General features: G+C 45.8%; 2 protein-coding genes across 2 annotated transcripts in view; one reads left to right on the top strand and one right to left on the bottom strand.

Moving 5' to 3' along the window:
- Positions 1-8,951: 8,951 nt before the first annotated feature.
- On the top strand, positions 8,952-9,563 carry T265_00693 (hypothetical protein; the record flags this gene model as incomplete). The annotated part of the gene is made up of 1 exon (XM_009164542.1): positions 8,952-9,563. One exon carries the CDS (start codon positions 8,952-8,954, stop codon positions 9,561-9,563), a length of 612 nt encoding a protein of 203 aa, XP_009162806.1.
- Positions 9,564-18,267: 8,704 nt separating this feature from the next.
- Positions 18,268-20,787, bottom strand: part of T265_12610 (hypothetical protein) — a gene marked incomplete at both ends in the record, with an annotated part of 32,153 nt that continues 29,633 nt past the window's right edge. Inside the window, 2 exon segments of the mRNA XM_009164619.1 lie at positions 18,268-18,540; positions 20,144-20,342. Of these exon segments, the coding sequence (XP_009162883.1) occupies positions 18,494-18,540; positions 20,144-20,342 (246 nt within the window).

The raw sequence follows: 20,787 nt of genomic DNA, 5'->3' as shown, positions 1-20,787 counted from the left end.
TCTGCTTTCCCTTTGGCGCCTGTCCACTAAAGCTGCTGTGGTAGTCTATGTAGCCGCGCAAGAGAGTTGTATTACTTTTTCGCAGCCATCGGGCCCGGTATGGATATCGCAAGATGCTCGTTCAGCGAAGAACGTTCCTTGTCGCTGCATTTTTGGTGTCCGAGTCCTCCAATGCCTTTGAAAGACTCTCCAATTTCGCGTCGAGTATCCCGATCAAAGCGGAACACTGACATCGGTCTTTCTGAATCTGCAGTGGGGATTGGGTAACGTTCTTGGGGTCTTTCCTTTAGGCTGCGGTATGCATTGCACCCTTAACGTAGAGGCAGCTGGCGCAGACAAACGGGTCAGGAGAGTTAGCTGGTCGGCTTATATGGTCGTCCTGTAAACCCGTGCATTTGAAGTGCCACCAGGCCTTGCAGATGTGGCATTGCATACCGCGTTTGACGTTCAACAGGCAGCCATTTCGTCCAAATCTGTTGTGGTCTGTCAGTGGCTGCTAAGGGCAATCGGTATAAATTGGTGTCATGATTAGGACTAGATGTAAAATAGGAAGTGTGCGCAAAATATCAAGGGTTACCTCTCAAATGTTTTGTTAGAGTAATAAAATTCAAAAATTACTCGTGTGTACTCTGTGAATAGATTGAAAAGCGAAAAAGTTTTTCACAAATTTGCACGAGGAAAAAAATTAACCGATTTCGAACGTACCGCATACAGACAAAATTCCCAGCTACCACAGCAGTCATCCGAACCGTCAAAAACAAAGCTGCATCCAGACTCTTTTCAAGCGTGTTGAGATGCACCGCAACACTTAGGAGTAAAAAGCCAAAAAAGAAAGTCTTATACTGAGTTGTGCGCTTTGCGGGATATGCACTGTCCACATTCATATGGCTCTCGTCTGAACAGTCATCCTCCTGTCCTGGCACAACTACCCGGTGAATCCACAACAAATGGTAGGGCTCTTATTAGGGCGCACCAGCAGTGCATATCCTATGGCCGTGCCGGGGGTTCAGTTCCGGACACCTGATATGCGAGGCGAACGTGGTACCACTATTCCAAAAGCGCACTTTGGACGAATCTGAATTCTCGCGTCTGAATGGACGAATGTATTTACCCTCGAGCGACGTGATCGGTATGCCCGAGTCGCCATCGGTACGATGACCCAGTAATTGTCGTGGTTGTGGCGATCGACTGGCCCGCTTTTCACAAACTCCCAGGCGGGTAACGCCGGGGACGCCAACAATCACATCGCTCAAGCGTGAACAATTTAGCCCGTTCAGACGTGTGAATTTACATGTGTCCAACGGGCTCTGGTTGAATGGTGGTCACACGTCCTAAAGAGCCCTAATAAGAGCGGAACTTGATTCCAGAGCCCCCTCCTTTGATGTAGAGTAACCGGAATAATTGCACCACGACAATAGGATGACTGTTCCAACGAGCGTGGTGTAAATTTCAACTTATACAGAGCCTTTTAGAGAAATCAACACCTGAAAATTTTCGTCTGGCAGACCCTCGAAAACTCATCCGTATAATTCAGCAGTGCAAGAGGGCAAACGGATCACAATTTCATACACTGGAATATCTCGTAAATGACCACACGCTCGCCATGAGAGTGTAACAAAACAGTAACCCGCAAAACCGTAAACACCCTACAGAGAATTCCTTTAAGCCCAAAATGATGCTTGGACGCAATGTTGAGGAAGAAAGTCGCGTACAATGCTGCGGTGCGATCCATATTACTATATGGATCAGAAACCTGGCCGCTGCGCACCGAGGACTTCGAAAGACTTTCAGTGTTTGACCATCGATGTCTTCGGAGCATTGCCCGAATCTGGTGGGAACACCGGATCAGCAATTCTAAAGTACGTCGAATGGTATTCGGGAGAAATAACACCCCGACAGATGAACTGATCACACTGCACAGGTTGGCTGGCTTGGCCACGTGCTGCGTATGCCTGTCGGCTGACTTCCTCGAAGGGCTCTCTTTGCACAACCATGTGAAGGGTGGAAGAGAGACAGAGGGGGCCTGACAATGACTTGGCAGCGAAGTGTGAAAGCCATTGCCAGCAAACTCAGCTGCGCTGGTCACTGCCGTCTTCCTGGATGAGGACCCCGAGACGGGCCACACCAATGGTTGGAGACATTGTCAGACATGGCCCGGTCGCGCCCTCAATGGCGCTCGTGCATCAAAGCTATTGCCTACAATGCACAGCTCCTTTTCCACCCTCCCACTTGACAGCCCACTGGCAGGGCTGGATTTATGCACCAAGTTACCAGCTCGCGCGTGCAATGCGCACTACCTACACTCCCTCGGCACAAATCATCGGTGAACGAAACTGCGGCAGCTACAACCACTGTACAACGAGTACGCCATCCTAACAGCTGAAAATGATGATGATCTCCCAGAATACACGAACACAAACTTGTACCCAATATGCACGACCAATTTTCACTCGTATCGGTGCATAAAGATCAAGAAGGATGCAAATTTAGCGAGAGCGCGGTTCACATATTGGCTCAAGCGAGAACGAAGGAAGAACGTGAATTCATGGAAGCATGGCACTTTACTGGAGAAGCCATAAGAACATTGAAATCAACTCAATCTATCGACCACCAGCAGCAAAAGAACTACTGGACTACAGAACAGGGAGGCGCACAAGCTAAAACAAACAAACAATAAAGTTGAAACAGACTGAAGAAACCACCAAAAATGGAACCGAATGGACGGAAGACACACCACATGGCAACACAAACCGTGAATGGGTCAATCAAAAACGGACCTAAAAACCCCCCTGATTGATCCTGACCTTTTTTGTACTGCCAACAAGTCCGATTTTGTTTGAATACATGTGTGTTTTTGCCACGCTCCGAACTTCTTTTTTGTGTCACATGACCTGTGTGATTGTGTGCTGTGTGCCGTGCGGATTCATTAATACCAATCTGTGTATCTGCACATTTCAGAACCGAGCGTGCTGCCACTACATCCTCTCGAACGTCGAATACCGCTAACTTCCTGACTTCCCACACTTCAACCTGACACGAGCAGCCGCATTGCGTCGTCGGCCATAGAGACTTCCCTAATCCCTAAATGTTTTCTTTACCGGCCAGCCCACCCTGACCACCTACATCTGTAGGTTTGTACATCGTTTGGTGCGTACATTCTGTTGATTCCAGAAATCCCCTCCACCTCAATGACCATTTTCTGTTCCCACTGGTTGCACTATTGTTGATTGTGTTTTTGCTAAGTCATGATGCCTACTAACCTGTTAGTCTACGGAATTAGTTTCTGACAATTCTTAATGCACCATCTGATGCCATCGTCCATCAGTTTATATTGTCTGCTGGACACAGACTGTGCATAATCTGATGGCAGCAATCGTCCTGTGGGATCCTTAACTACCCGGATCTTAAGTGACCATACCCAGAGTTTTACACATATACATCCAAGTCCCTTCAAAACTTGCGAAATAGATTGTTGGCAAGATAAATATCCCCTAATTACGGTTTCTGAATCCTAGCCCATATAAAGGTCCGCGTCACGACCACCCTCATAATACTGGCCTTAATCCCTTTTTCAGCGGTTATCCAATACTTCATATGTTCGACCTCTTCCAAAGCAACACTCAGCTCCATTCGCATGACCGTTGACGAGTGCATTGAACCACACACATCAGACACGCTCGAAAAACCTCGTATCCGCAACAATTTGTCTCAAACTCTGACCTTCGTCCGCTTCCGACACCCGGCAAACCCACCTTGGCCCAGCCCGAACGTCATTTTCGACTGCTGCTCCTCCCTCCACAGTGATAACCTATTTCTGAACCATGCTCTTTTTGCACCTCTTGACGATGCGGAAGATGACTCCGTCAAATATTCTACATTCGACTGCATGCTCTTCTTCCAATGACACCTTCCTCAACATATTGATACTCAACCTTCTACCATGGGTTCGGGCCTATTCCCCTAAATATTTGCCCACCAGTGCTGAATGCTCCTCCATCGACTCGGAACTCAGGCTTAGTAAACGCAGTTTCAAGTAGCCCCGTGTCCACTTACTAATCCCCCAAAACACGCAAATGCCCTCAAGTAAAAGCTTCACCGTAATCGAGGCCAAAGTCTTCCTACTCACAATTATTGGCCTGCCAAAGAGCCAGTCAATATTGTTGTTTACTGCCAAAAGTTTCCGAGCCATTATCGTTATTACATGCTGACTGGAGAACAACTGAGTTGGGACTCTAAACGGGTCCATTTCGATTTCTGGCTATGATATTGACCTCTCTGACAGGTTGAACCAGTGGAGTGGCAGATCTGTCACCTTTCCAAGTATAGAACTTGATGCAAGCCCGGTTGATGATTCTTCCTTGAAAAAGATTCCAGAGGCCATATGGATTTCCGAAGAACAGACAAAATGATTTTCACTAGTAGGTTGTATCCCTACCGCCAACCTCCTCCACTGACTATGTTGCCAGCTCGTTCCGTTTCATCCCCACTTCACATACCGTTTCTTATTCGTCCAAAATTGCGGTGTTGATTTCAGATTGCCGGATATCAACTGATCTTTCACTACCGGCCCACCTGTTACGACTCGCTGCTTGCCCAACTTAGTGTAGAGGGTTGGCCCCGAATTGTTCGTCACCCACTCGTGGCCTACATATCTTCAACCTGAAATTCTCAAACCTAGGTCATCTGCCTAAGGTTGCAGTTGTGACACCTCCTAGAAAGTTGTCACGTTGTCGTTCCTTGCAGCGCGGTCAGTTACAGCCTCACCGATTCTACGATTCCTCCCCTCTTTCAGTTCCTCGCTACAGATATTTTGGATGCTTTTTCACGCCTGCTGGCTCCGCGGGAATTTGATGAGTTCTCCCTATCGACAAATGCACACCCATCTACCATCTACTGACCTCTCCTAACTTTGTTTCTCTCATAAACCGTTTTCAGCCCGGCATCTCCCGCCATAACTTACTAAAGAGTTAGATACAAAAACACCACGGCTACAGGAGCAGCCCGGCATCTCCCGCCATAACTTACTAAAGAGTTAGATACAAAAACACCACGGCTAGCGGAGAATATCAAACATCTTACGATTTCACATTATTACTTCTCATGAGTAAGCTCTCAACCAAACGATATTAACTGCGAATTTCTCATAAATGCTGCCAATGGAGCATAGCTTTCACGGCTCCTTCTTAATGTAAATTAATCAGCCTACTCTTTCGTGGGCACTGTACCCAAATAAGTTACCCAACTACCTGCTTGCGTTCTAACAAAGGTTGTCTTATGACCGATCCTGTTAGAATAGGGGACCAAATGAACGTCCGATTTGCTAGCCTCTACTTACCGTTCCCCCCAAATTGAAACCCAAAATATCTGCCGCACATTCCGCAGCTAATAGCCGCCAGAGGGGCCTAACGTCTCTTAGCAACGTAACCGTCTCCCTTGTTGGAGATTCCGCCCTCTTTCAAACCCTCGAGGACTCCGTCGCGCTGATGTCACATGTTCTGAGGCATGGCGGTCAAGATGTCGAAATCCTTTTCTAAAATCTGTTTACTAACTTGATAGACTCTGGGATCGTTCTATCCAAGTAGAAAAGCTTGTAGTTAACCCACATCCGAAATATGAACCTAGAAAAACGTATTCCAGCTACAAAGTGATTCACCATACCTCCTTTTAATGAGAACCCTTTGATGTACGGTCAAATGCCCATTAACCAGGCTCCTCCTAAGTGCAAATGCCACGGACGACCAGCACTACGAGTTCAAACCTCATACATCCGTTTGCAGCTGTCAACTGCACTTCGTTGAGACCATCGCAGCAACCCACTGTGCCGACTCTTGATTATATTACTTCACCTATATATTTAAGAAGCTGTTGCTCTGACCCCTCACGCATTCATGCTGAATTGGCTTTGTACCGTCTGTGGCACTTGAGTCTCACCTCCTACCCGCTTGACAGGACACAAAAACCCAGCTAGGAAAACAATCACAACCAATATCTATCAGAAGTGGAGTCATCCACCGAGTCCTATTAAGTCCCATCCTTTTCCCACACTGTATCAACGGCGTCCTAAATGACGTGTCTTATGGTAAGGCCCTCCTCCTTGTAGGTCATATAAAAAACGCTTACACATTTCCTGCTTCTGCACAAGCACTTACCTTATTATAGGTTCATTTCCGAAATTGTAGGGCACATGTCGATTGAGGCATTAACACAAAGGTACAGCCAACGAGGTACGCTTGTTACATGAAAAGTCAGCACAGTTGTGGAAACCGAAAGAACTAGGATAAAGGGCATGAGGTACGACTAGTCGAAAGATCCGACTGAAATAAACTAAAAGTGAGAACAGTTGCTGGCCATGAGTGACCTTAGGTGATTGTGAAAATGACCAGGGTCACAAAAAACAAGAATAGAGGTGTAGATGGAATGTTTCAGTATAACAGGCAAACGGTATCTTCGAGTGACGCGTAACACCAGAACCTCCGGATAGGCAAAACAAAGTCGGAGCCTATATGGTACATTAAAGTAAGGCAAATTCACAAATTACACAAACCTCGACCTTAGATACCCGTTCAAAACCAATGGACAAATGGACTAAAAAAGTACAAACCAAAAGAGCAAACAGGCTCCCAGGTGCTCCCAGTCACAAGTGCGCAAATTCGGTTGCGAACGGCCGAATGACCTCAAGGCCAAATGGGTGAAATGCTGTGGATAAACAAACTTCATTTCATATACATGCAATAAACACAAATTTGGGGCTGGGGTTACAAATGGGGACGGAATCAACGTGGAGAATTTCAATTGTCACCGTAATGGATGATGCATTCAGCGTGGAAGCAGAGGGCAAGATTTGTGCCGAAAATATGGTTTAACCTGAAACTAAGTAGGCTCATCGGTGTCACTGTTGTGGAACTGATAGACTCAGTGGGAAGATAATGCACGGGGTCAAACGAACACCGTTTACGGGTTTGATGTTATTGAACAGGCAAAACAAAATTGCAGCAGAAAACTATGTCGGTTATTTAAAAAAAACAGTTTGTTCTGAGGAATGTCCTACGTGATAATATCTAATCTTTCCGTTCTCTTCGTCGCTAGTGACGCCATGGCAGTTTAGACTAGCAGGTCAGGTATCTGGATCACCTTATTGACCCGCAGCGGGCCGACGGTGGAGTGCCGTAGGTATTCGTTGAGATTGGAAAGGTCTCTATTCAATTTGGCCGTTCGTTTTTGCGTTTGGCTTCGAAAGAAGCCCTAGTCTCTCCTTGAGTGTTTTGACCATGGTGGAAAATTGTTACTGATTTTTCTGACTATCAACTGAAGATGTGGTTCCATTATCCGCTGGTGTCTAGCCAAATGTGGACCGAATAGTGCCCCGAAGTTGAAGGCAGCCTTCACAAACAAAGGTGTCTGGCAATTCGAATACCCGGATTATCTGTTAACCGACAAGCCCACACACAAAAGGTATCACCAGGCTTGGCAAGTGTGACATTGCATTAAACGTTTTACACCCAATTGGCGACCGTTTTATCCACATCTTTTATGGTTCAGCGAAAGATGTACTCGCGGGTGGTCTGTTATAATCTGGTATATGAGTATGAATTGGTGGGTGTAATGCAAACGTGGAATGAAACCTGACAGAGTTTTTTCACACACAAGCAAACGATTGAACCAAACGACATGTTTAGACTTCACAAATAGGTTCGGTAGCGAGATAAGTCATTGTCAAATTTCGCAAGAGTAAAAAACCAAATCGATCTTTAATGTGCCTCGCTGAAGTGCTTCCTTCAAGTTGAGAAAATTCACTGGAAGGAGCCAAACGTTTTGTCGAGGCACTTCCATTCAAAGGCATCTTGCCGTGCTCCTGAAATCTCTGTTCCACTATTCCAGCTCTTTAGTTGTGGTGACACCGAATTGTTATTGACAAAGGATGAAGAGTTTCTTTTGAGGCTATGATATACAGGGACTCTCTACTCGATGACGCAGCAAATTCTGTCTTGATGAAAGCGCTGAATTCGCTCCACTCCGGCAACTTCAGGCTTTCGATGGGTGTAATAAATGGTATACAAGACGAAGCTATACAACCGGGATGCATAAGTCCCACTCTAACGCTTGACTCGTAGTGACTTGCCTCTTGGGTTTATGTAGAACGAAGGGCTCCGTGACGAACATACATAGTGATGGAACATACAAACCAGCCTCTGGGGTTTTGGCCAAAACCTAAGATTTTTCTTTCCATGATGTCGTTCGCACTCGGAATTGTATTGTGCCTCATTCTGGTGACTGTGTATGTCTGCCACTGTATTCGTTGCGGCTGAGGATGTGCGTGTCGCACATTGTTCTGGTTTTGCTTGGGAGAGACAGCTCATCTGCCTAATAACTCCTGTGATCTTATATGAGTTCAATGACACACACGTTTACTCATTACAGGAGACCAACTGCACGGCTGGATCCAGTCAGTCGTCCTAAAAACACTCTTTTCTTCTATGTCTATCATGGGGCCCATTAGCCACACAATGCTCTTAGCCGGAAAGCCTCTGGAGAAAAATTGGAAAAATTTCCAGCCAAAATGTTGCATTTTGTTGCATTTGTGCTCAAACATAAAATCATTATAATCTACCTCCATTTTTTTCAATAAGTTACATTGTCCACTGAGGCAATCATACCTCTGGCGAAAGTCTTGTGGAACAATTTCCCAGCATCGATGAGACCTCGGGACGCCTAGATTAGGCTCAAAAGTTTATACTTGTCCTCTGAATTTAATTGTCTCATTGCCTTAGCCCATTAGGGATATGTCGCAGGTTTCCGAATTTCAGTTCCATTGTGCGAATGCTGAGCACCCTGTCTGCAACCGCTTGGATGAACTGGATGAGCGTAACAGCCAATCAGAAAAAGGGGGTCATTGGAAGACCAACCTTTTGCCCTAGTCCAACGCTGCGTCCGCAGTTTAGACTGCGTCCGTCATGAGCGTAGCTCCTGCTGTCACTCAAGATGTGCCCTTCCGTGTTAAGAAGAAACTTGATCCGGCTCTTTACCGCATTGAGTTGGGCCAGCTCACTCAGCACAATATCAAACAACTTCGGCTGATTAATCAAGTTGTGTTTCCAGTTTCCTATACAGAAAAGTTCTACACTGATGTCCTTAAAAATAGTCATATGTGTCGCTTGGCATATTTCAATGATATTGTTGTTGGAGCTGTCAGTTACCGCGTTGACAATGTTTCTGTTAAACCCGAAGGATCTGGAACTGATGATGTAGCTGCCCCACCGAGTTCTGTCGTTAAAAAGTGCTATATCATGACACTTGGATGCCTTGCACCCTACAGAGGATTGGGGATAGGAACCGTTATGTTAAAGCACGTTGTGCGATTCTGCCATAAACACGGGAGCATCAGAAGCATTTATCTGCATGTGCATGTTGAGAACGATGTTGCAGTCGCTTTCTACAAGCATTTTGGTTTTGAAATCACTGGTCAGGTAGAGGGATACTACCGAAGTGTACAACCACAAACCGCCTACATTTTGGAGAAACAGTTAAATCCATCTGATACGATTGATTCATGTGATTCTGACTGAGATGCTCGGATAACCTCGCATCGATGATAACTGCACGATTTATTCCAAATTATATTTTGTGAAACTTTTTATTTTGTCTTGATGGTTTGGTCAGTGGCGGTTATGCGTCAAATTAGAATACGTAACCTGGGGGACTTAAGGTACCAATTTCCTGGCTCGTTTAAAGGTGGCGTCTTACGTCTGTCCATCGATTAAACTTCAGAAAGTGCTTCGAAATGAAAACATTTGTACACCCTTTAAAAACAGCTGACACTGTTCTGTCAGACTAGATTCAAGCTTCTAGAGGGCCATTTCGGCCTATGCTCAGCTTCAGATATTTTACGTGGTATGTGCAGTTGAAAACAAGTTTGATGCGTCATTGCGACCGATCGGTTCACCTGCCTTCCCGCTTTCGGAGGCACTCAGACGTAATTCTTTTCCGTCCCACCTAGAAAGGTGGCGTTGCATCTACACGAACCGGTAGACGGTGTAGAATTTAACAAACTGGTAAATGAGTGTGATTCATCCTGTGAACAGAGACTGACCTGATTACATGCTGGGCCCTGTGCATGACTATTGTCGGACGACGTATAGTTTCGCCGGTGTAGTCCCCTTCGAATGGGGGGAGGACGGTCTCAACTCCAAATTGGGTGTACGCTTAGTGTTCCTCAGTGGACACTGTGATGGCCGTTAGAGCCGAGAGTGTCTGAGCAGCTTCGAGAGCTCTTGGAGTTGTGGCAGTTGAGTGCCCCTTTATTTGAACCGTTTAGCAACTTCACTCTCTTTGGGAAGCGTTCAAAACCTATTTGTTCTTGTAGTCTGGATTACGCATCTGATGGGGCAATATAATGAGTCCGGAGTATCCTGCGAACCTGCGCTTTTGTGTTCCATGTTGAATTTCGTCGTGGGAAGGGGTTTTATTTGGTTCCGTTGGTTGGTGTGGGATTTCTAGGCTGTCTTCTCTTGTTCCAAAAAGCGTAACAGTGATGGTGCGGTTGTCGACTGAAATACGACGCCTGGAGGTGAAAATCTAGTTGCCTTTTGAATAGCCAGATTTAGTGCATACAATATATCCGTCAGCGGTAAGCTCCATAAACCGCGTACTCGAATGGGGAAGTGGCATCGACAGCCATGTTGGCTATGCTGGTCACCTGATTTTTACCGTTTACAGTGCTTGCTGGGTAAAACGTCGCGGTATGTAACAGATTGTATTAGCCCACTAGCTTTCCCTTGTATGTGCACGGCAACCAAGCATACCGCGACGTTTTACACAGCAAGCACTGTAAACGGTAAAAATCAGGTGACCAGCATAGCCAACATGGCTGTCGATGCCACTTCCCCATTCGAGCCATGCCACCCTGAAGGCGGCAGCTCCAGTGGTATGTAAAGCTTGTTTTTTGCCTTTGGGGCACGTGACCAGGCCATGGAAATCGCCGTAGCCTGAATCATTGAGGTGGCTCAGTGGTTAGAGCGCGAATTTACTGACGGGAAGGCCTGTGGTTCGAACCGGACTTCTGCCTCTCGACGACCCCTGTCCAGGCTTGGGCAACCTGGTAGTATCTCAGCCCTCGTGCATCCTTCGAGTGGCATGGCAGCTAGGCACCGAAATGGTGTTTTAGCTAAGCGATTTGTTTTTTTATCTCTAACCACCCTGTTGAGCTTTTCGTTGGTTGGTCTTTGGTTGTCCATAATGAGCTTTAAATATCAGCAGTGAAAAAAGTGTTCAGTGTACGAAGTTCTTGTGCTCAAGGCGACCAGTTTTCACAGCTGTGAGCACCGGGTGGGTTGCCTATGAACGCAAACTCTTGTGCACAAACTGATTCCACAGGAACCTCAATTTTTTATTATATCGATAGAAAGACAGTCTCTCCTGCCCATCCGTTAAGGAGAATGGCAGTATCTTAGTAGTAAGATAGAGCGACGCGTTCAGTTTCATCATCTTTGCGAAGGACCACCTATCGAGCGCTTGCCAACGTGAAGAGCTTATAGTGCTGACAGCAGGTTCGTTATTACCGGCATCGGTTACATCAACACAGGAGATCACTGGTGTCCTACTACCATAAAGTGTAATTTGAGAGCGTTTTATAACTGAAATGAAAAAAAGGGATTCAGAGCTATCCACCGTCTCAATTCAGCCAAACGCCTTGGGCAGAAAATGACCGCACGAATGCGACTCATCCTTTAGCCGCCACGTTGTTCAGTGTCTACAGCTAAGCACAAATTGAGTCATGCGGACACTGTCGTGGAAGGGGAGCGGCGCCTACTTTTCGTGACATCATTCATTCCATTCTGTCCATCTCTAGGTTTCCCTCATTCCGAACCAGGCATGGAAAACAGCGGTCGTCTCGACAGTCGGCGCCTCAGCATGCATTACACTTGACCCAACCATCCTAGCTAGACGTGTTGAATAGATTCTTTGAAAGAAGTGCTCTGCTTCATCAAAAACCGTATCACATCATTTCGAATTCGCTGGTTCCAGCCGATTCCGGCCAAAGTTATGGTAACTCGCTGGTCATGGACTTGAAGGTACCCCAGAGCCTCCACCCGAAGTGACCGAGTATTGAAGCCGTCTGATAATATAGCCCGCATGTTAGCCTGGTATGGACATTTTTGAGACTCAGTTTTTGCCATTTTGCTACAACAGGGGGCTCAAGTTAGCGAAAACAATGCTGGCTTTTGAGACTCGTTCGTTGACTTTGTCTGTCGCGCTACTGCAGACCTAATGCAACTTCCTAGACACGTAGTGTTTGGGGGCAAGATGGATCAGTGGTTAGAGCGTGAATTTACTGACCAGAAGGTCTGCGGTTCGAACTCAACTTCTGCATCTCACCTTCTGTCTAGGTTTGGGTAACCTGGCAGTATCCCAACCCTCGTGCTTCCTTCGCGTGGCATGGCAGCTAGGTACCAAAAGGGTGTTACAGCTGGACGATTATCTTTTATTATCTATCTTGCGTGTAATGGTTCACAACTTCCAGTATCTCATGGCGTTCTTAGGACTTGTTCAGACTGTACGTCTCGCAGCATGTCTTGTATTTTGTGGGCGCGTGGCATATGCCGAAGAACTGGATGACCTTGGTCAACTTTTTTACAGGAAAGCTTGCGCTTTCTTCCATTTATCAGAAATTGGTAACAATGTCTGCATATTCCAGGTCGACAAGTTTCTCGATCAAAGATATGAACACTGGGGTTGGGGACTCTGCATGCTCCGGCGAAATTAGACTAAAACGGCGACAGGGCGACATTGTGGGATATCACTGCTTATAGCGAAATTTTAGATTGGTCACCATGCACTTCGACACGCCCAAAAGTACGTAAATGAAATAGTTTCCGATATTCATAGACTTATAGGACATGACCTGTCGTAAAATTGAACGGAGCCTTTGAGTCAAGTAACACGAAGACTATAGGGTGCTCGATTGCATGTCATCGCTGTACCATATGTCGGACTGTGGAGATGTGATTCACGCAGCTCGTTTCTGGTCGGACATCCTCGAATCATCATCACGATCCTCATCAAAGACAGCAACATCAGTATTGTCACTGCTGCTTCACTGCCATACAACCACAAGGTTCGTTTAATTACATTTAAAGACCTAGAGTGGAAAGAAGAGAAAAAGGGTGTGAGGGAGGAGACCTAGTTCTGACCTACGTCAAGCGTTCCGAAGTGTATGCACCTCCAAGCGCTCAATCAGACAATTTGGAAAGAAGCGGACAGCACGAACGCCACTGACATCGATTAGCCGCCATTTCTTACAATGTCTCGAGCCAAGCACACGTGAGATCACGGAATCTCATCCTGAAGGCGTACGACACCAACAACACCCAAACTCTTCGTGATCTCTTTTACGCCCTTTCTGCCAAGTCATGCGTTGTCCGCCTCGCGGTTTGCGTCATTCTGAAGGAGTAGGGAGAACAACATTCGTCTCAGTAGAGTGTTTCGGCATGCGTAGCACATGAACGAGCCGTCGTAGTCGCTGACGCTGGATGTTTTCCCCGATTGGACTGCCTGCCGCGCAGCCAAATACCCGTTTTTTAAGCATCTGGTTATTAATGCTTACGCCTTCCAAAATCAGCGACGTTTTTGAGACATCGGTGGTCTAAAACCTGGAGACGCCTCACATCATCTGTCCGCAGAGGCCACATCTCGCACCCATCAACAACACAGCCCTACTGTAGCCTAGTACACGCGACCCTTAAAATCTAGTGATATGCCTTTTGGATGCCACTAGTGGCCGAAATTAGCAAACGCGATTCGAGCCTATGAGATTCTCAACGTGACTTCATCAGACACTTCCGTTAGAGCTAATACAACTACCCAGGTATGTAAGTCTTCGCCTGCTCTCCTATGACGACGTAAAACAAGCGAATCTAAGTATTTATTCACGATGGTCAAGCTAATTCCTCTGTAATTGTCACTGTGATTTAGAAGATGGACACTACCCTGGACTCATCCTCGAAAAGCACAAAGGGAAGCAGCGACAACAAGCGCTTGATCAGGATCCATATAACTGTTTCAAAATGTTTCAGAGTGACGATCAGGAATCAAGCCACGCTACCTAAAGCTAATAGTGATCTACCGTATATGCGTTGGAAGTTGACTCGCAAGGCCCGATGTGGCCTAGCGATTACTGCTGTTTCGGGAGTTAGCGCTGCACGAATACGACTGGTGATCACTACATAGCCCCAGTAGGCGTTGATGTGCTTGTGTCTGGATTCCAGTTTAAGCCGGTCACCTAAATGAACCTCAGCAGCTCTAAGTCAACCTAACTGCGCTTTAATTACCTCATACAACCGCAAGAATGGCCTCGTAGGTCTTCATAACGGGTCCAGTCCGGTTTAGTTTGTCTGTTACAAATGACATACCAATCTTTGCTGGAAAACCGAGAAGCACTGTACAACTGTCTCATCCTTTTTGGAAAGGATGAATGTTGCCAGATCTCACATTTTTATGAAACATGAATATGCCGGATAATATGCCTGGATAAAGCACTGTACTGCCTTTATGTACCTATGGCATGACTTTATCTCCAGACTGCTTCGTCTTACAGTCAATCGTATTAGGAAGACTCGCTTTATTTTGGCCTTCGTGGTATGGTCACACTTCGTGCATAGGAGTTTCAGCCGGTACATTGCACTGGGTTATCGGAGCGTACGAATCCGATGGCCTCGTTATTGGTAGCTTTTGGTCGGGGTAAAAAGCCCTATGTGTATTTTATTCCCTGCTGCCGTGCTGATGCGGCCATGAAGATTAAGTTTTGACTGGGAATGAGCACGCATGGCTTTCCTGCAACGTCCTCATGGAAACAGCATTATCTTGGTTAGCTTTCTTATAATCCAAGTGGGAAATTTCGACTTCTCTTGATATTGATGGAAATATTTCTTGATCGTTCTGACCGCATTTTGAGGCACAAAATTTCAGGAGGCAGGGCCAAGGTGTCCGGTAGTTTCGGTATTAGTGCCTCAATTGCGACTAGTATCATCATGCTCATGCACAATATTCGTTGTCTTTTAGATAACCATGCTTCTATAGCATACCGCGTTCCAAAGGTTCCAAACAATCGGTCCCAATGGACGGTTCGTGTTCTTACACAAATAGTTAGACGACTCTAGCTGGAGTGTAATTCACTGAAGCATTCTACTGTAACGCGGTGGACGCTTACAGTGGTCTTTAGAAACTGAACTGATCCGCTAAGTTGAACCCCTCCCACAAGGGGTCTCTTGGTCTCCCTTTCGGGTTGTTTACCGAAGCACTGGCAAAACTATGTAACCACTCCAGTGCGCCGTGGAGTCATTTTACTTAAAGTTTGCATAACGTAATTCGTCATTCCCTAACTGCGTAGCTGAAGGATAGTTTGACGGTTGTTTCTAGTTGACCGTTTTAAAGCGACAACCCGTTTTTAGGAAAAGTGCACACGCCTTGGTTATGGTGCACCTGCGCATTCTCAATCAGGTCGAGGTTCAGAATGCAAGTTAGCTAGTCTACTGATGTCATGCGACAGGACTAAGGTGAGCGCTTAATGAGGTACAAGGTGTGAATCGCTGCGTTGTCTTTGAGGCCTCTTTTATTTTCTTATTAATAGTAAGTGGCGTTAATAACGGCACAAGAGTATGACAATATATAATGTTAGTCTGCCTATCCCATCGGATAAGGCAAACTGAACCACTTCCGTACTCATTTCTGTAAGCATCACGCGCTCCCCATCAGTCCAGTTTTTCTCTCATCGCGAGTGATGACGTATCTTTATCGCTAGTTCTAAGGCATAGACTAGATTTGGTCTGAGAGGTGTTGAATTTGATACGTTCCCGTTTTCTAGTATTCCAGATTTACCACAGCTGTTTGCGCCTCCTAAAGGTACTGGGTAATAGTGATGACAAGCAACAATGTTCGGTCAAGTTTGATGCGCTTAGAGTTGGATTTAAAGCCTCAGGGGCCCGAAAAATGAGCGAATCATAGTCTAGTACATGCACACGCGCATGTTTCTGGAATGGTTAGTACCGCTATTCACTGCCACAATAGGACAACATGGTAGCTCATATCTTGTTCTCCATCGGCGGACGTTTCGTGGCCAGCTATCCAGTGATGCTGTGTACGACTACAAAGCTGATTTAGTGGCTGCTCTGATACGCTAGTTTAAAAGAATACCGATTACAGTATCCGGCTAGTGACGTAACGTTAACGTCCAAGTGAGGTTAGGACCGTGTGGTGTTTGGAGTATGTGCATCTCGAATTAAATACCAGGTGATCTAATTCTTTTTAGTTCAGTCATGGCGAAACGCGCAATGGGCTGTTTTATCGGAACACATCTTTCCTCCAATGACCTTTTATTGGACTTCTTGAGGATCGTGAAACTTTAGGAACGTTCACCTGACTGTAATCAAGTCAGGTTGGACGGGACCATACAAACCATTAAGGTTCACATACATCATGCGCCGATCATGTTCTGCTACATCCACGTGATAAATCTCATTCAGAACCATGGCGAGTCACCTTTGCTCCGTACTTTGTTGCTCTGAGGAGAAAATTCCAGGGTGCGGCTCAATAGTTTGTCGCACCAATTATTCGCCGTTCTATGTTCCGGCAGTCCTGTAAGTTTATAGGCCTACAGCCTTCTTGAACCGCCCCCCCCCCCCGGCAAAGCCCATCACCTGTCGTCCAAAAGCACCTCATTCTAACCATTATTTCTGTAGTTATTCTAGAGAATGTCGGCCCCGTAACTTCCTGGAGGACTGTACAATATCAGAATACAATGGGTGATCAAATGCCGTTTCATTCAGTATTCCGGTCTCATTATCCTCAATTTGCATTGCACCTCATGAATTCCGAAAAGTGGCGCCATGTTGAATTGTCAACCAAACCACGCCGACCCTACCTACTGCTCTGGTGGGATAGTCTATCAGCGATGATCGTGACATCTATACAGCAGGACGCCCGATTAGCTCATCAAGGTGTTAAGCTTTTCCATTATGGTGTATACCCTATGGGTTCAAGATAGCTGTGGTTAAGGCGCAAGCTTACGTACCAGACGTTCTGTGGTTTGATCTCAACCGTAGCATCTCGACTGCTCCTATCTAGACTTGGGCAACATGGCAGTGTCTCCTTCCGTTGGCATGACAGGTAGGCACCGAAAGGGTGCTACAGCTGAACGATCCTCTGGGGGAATTAAATGACCACAACAGAACCGAAGAAGTATACTTTTTCGTCCATGGATGTTTATTCTTCCGAAAACGGTCGCAGCGGAAATCATCTGTGCAGCCAGTCGTCCCCTCAAAGATCCTTCTCAGAGATAAGTTGTTAACCAGTCCAGATCTTCAGCTTTTTCTATGCCATATCGTTGTCCCATCGAGTGAATTTTACGGAAAATTCCTCTGCGTTGATAAAATTAGCGAACGAAGATGCATTTCAATAGGGTCTCTTGGTGCTATCTTATGGTTTAACCTCTCTCGGTACGCTTACTTCACAGACCGTATTGAAACACTGGGATAGAGGTTCCTAGAATGTAATCGTACAAATCAAAGCTTGCAAAACTTCTTCCGTAATTAGTGTCAGCTATGGACTATGAAAGTACTAGTGCTGAGTCTGGAATGTACCACTACCTGGTACAGCGATGTGTGTTCATGCACATGATCCCCCGAAATGCTGAATTCCAATCGGGGTACTCTGTCGAGGAAAGGGATTGCTGTGATCCGCATTATACAGCACACGTATTGTGAGTACTGTCCGGGGTAGGCATATTGAATGTGGGAGTAGTTTTGCTGAGAATGAACCTACTTAATGAATACATCGGCGGCGCCAGTCGCGTTCGGCAGCTTAAATACAGTGGGACGCAGCTCCCAAAAATTCACACAACTGCCGTAACTTCGTCTGTTTTTTTGAAGTGTTCATTTTAACTGCCGTGCTGCTGTTGACTGCTTGTTAAGGCTTGGCATGTTTGTAATTAGGAGGAGGTTCGTGTAGGCGATGACCTCGCCACTAATTGGTGCGGTGTAAGTGTATGCAACCAAACACGTCACACAACACGTGAACAAACGACCGTTGGGGCCCGCACCAGCAATTCGGAGTCTAAAGAACCCGAATTAAGTGTGTTAGATTCGAGATACCATGTCCCGTTTTACTGTCTTGCTTCTTACCCTCAACTCGTCGTACTAAGCCGGCTACAGGGAAAACGAACCGAACATTTACTTAAAACTGCTTCAAGAAAAACAGAAACGTTTGATAGGTCTGCATATTATGACACATCTGGATCGAGAGTAGGAGGGACCAAACATTAGGATGGGTGAAATCTTTGTCATATCGGAGGACGGGGGAAGCGGGTTGGGGGGCAAGTGAATGCTGTCATAATAACATCTGAAAATATGATGGATCCTATTCACAAAACGAACAGAAAGTAAAAATAATGTACACTGGATGCTCCGGGTGTAAAAAACGCGGGATCTGGCAGATCAGTAGGACTTCAGTTTTCCAACAGACGAGTGCCCTTGAAACCGAGCTCAACAGGCCCTAGGTGAAGAGAAGAACGAAGGTTTGTGAATAGCGTAGAAAAGAAGAAGTGTTATGGTGCTACAGCGAACCGAGAAACGCAACAAAATCACAGTTCGCATACTGCAATTCCGAGGCGCTGCCTCGATAATTTCAGGACTAGAGTTGGCTTTTCGTATGGTTTCTAGTGGGGTTCGATTATCGAGAGTGACTGTTCTTGTAAGGATACAAGAAATTGCACGTTCTTGGACCATGGTCGTTGAGTGTTACTGAAAGATGGACACTTCACCGTTGCCCACATCACCTAGCATTCTGCAACGCTTCTACAGGACAGGCGATCCTAAATGACCTATGCTAGTGATAGTCGAAGTGGCCAACATGCAAGCTATAAACAAAATTGTTTTTCTCGGCGGCCGAAATGTGTCCTTTGTGGAGTGGCATATTTCCAACAGCGCAACCGTACACATAAGGATAAGGCACGAAAAACAGCACGAGTTCAAATCAACAGGGACACGGTTAACATGATTCAATCTACGATGAACAGATTTATACTGACGTACACAGAAGTCAACTATTGGCTGACATCCCAACGAAAAAATCTAAGACGAAACGATGACAGTCATTTTAATGGAAAAGAAAGAAAACAAGACAATTTTGTTTGTTTGTATGTATCTTCTCTTTGGCTATCCTCCAGAGGAGATTGCTTTTGAGAGGTGATACCGCACGGTCTTGAGATCTAACGACCGAAATAAGCAAAATGAAGGTGATGTCGGTATTATGACGAGGCATTCATCCTTATATAACGAATCTTCCAGAGAAGATTATGGAAGATTCGTGGTTAGAGCGCGAATTTACCAACCGGAAGGTCCGTGGTTTGAACCCAACCTCTGCCTCTCGACTCCCCCTGCCTAGGCTTGGGCAACCTGGCAGTGTTTTAGCCCTCGTGCTCCCCTCTATTGGTATGGAAGTTAGGAACCGAAAGGGTTTTACAACTGAACGAGAGGAAATTATGGGTATTTTCAAAACAATCTTGTATAAGCGTGAAGTCCAAGTGAGATTCCCGTAAGGAGCCAGTCACTAAAATGAACCGTTGATGGGGCCATACAAGTATGAGTGGCGCTTTCCTATAAAAACGATATTTCAACGAACTGGCGTTATTATCGCATAGCATATCAACCGCTCTGCTCCAAACAGCAGGACTTTGTAGACTTTGTTTTGAAGCTTGACTGCAATTGGGATGTTTGTCCCAACGAAAATTCAACCACATTGCCTGAATTACCATATATCAACCCTAAGTTGATAGAATCGGTTAGTCGTTTATCACCTTTCCCACTGGCTCCACACCAAATGTACTGGGATGCTGGAAAATATGGTTGATTATCGATTTTATTGGGCGCACTTGCAGTCATTTGTCATTCCGATGGCCCAGTTGAGCGTCTTAATGTATGGGTACCTATGAGTGCTCATCTTCGATTCCATTGGACTGTCTTCATATCAAGGCTTTAGACGCTAGTCGAAACTTCTGTTCTCAACAATCGGACGTTACGGAAAGAATGTTGAGGCATGGGAACTTCAGACGGAATCGAAAGGAAAGAATTCAAAGACCTTTAAAGAGGCAACCTACCTATGTTTGGCTTGCACGTTGTGTTCCTTGGCAGCGTCACTGTCTTGCTGGTGGATTCTGGGGTAGACGAAGGTTTATACATAGAGGAATTCTCTACCCCACCAGTCCATACGGGAGAGTCGGTCCATAGGAATAACAGACTGTCTGCATATACATTTAGATCTTGCAATGTCTTTGAGTGGTCCGATAACTCCACACCCTGAATTAAAACACAGTGAGTTAAAACACAAATATTGATACGGAAGGCATTTGGGAATTCAGATCTATTTCAGGATCCGGTCGCCGAAGGCGGCCTGACATAGCAAAGAAAAGGTTGAATGAGGAAGAGCGATACTCAGGCATTTCATTTATAAAACATGCCCAGTAAGACACGAATTGCTCAGAGCTCTGGTTTTCAAGTGTTGTGCATTATCCCAAGAATATACGACCGTAAATTTAGCTTCAAGACCCCGCACCGCTCAAATTTCTCGTCCACGAAAAGCCTCAGGATTACTGCACAATATCCCAGCTGAACTCAAACTGACAAAGAGATGGTCACTGAAATAGAAGGAACTTAGTCAGAGGTTTCATCAACTGGACTAATTCCACGTTGTTGTGTATTGTACGCCAACGAATTCGAGTCCATGTGATTTGCAGGAGACTTT

The sequence above is a fragment of the Opisthorchis viverrini genome (assembly GCF_000715545.1).
Source record: "Opisthorchis viverrini unplaced genomic scaffold opera_v5_7, whole genome shotgun sequence".
NCBI classification, from domain to species: Eukaryota; Metazoa; Platyhelminthes; class Trematoda; order Opisthorchiida; family Opisthorchiidae; genus Opisthorchis; species Opisthorchis viverrini.
The sequence above is the reverse complement of the archived record's forward strand: the minus strand, read 5'-3'. Positions and strand labels throughout refer to the sequence as shown.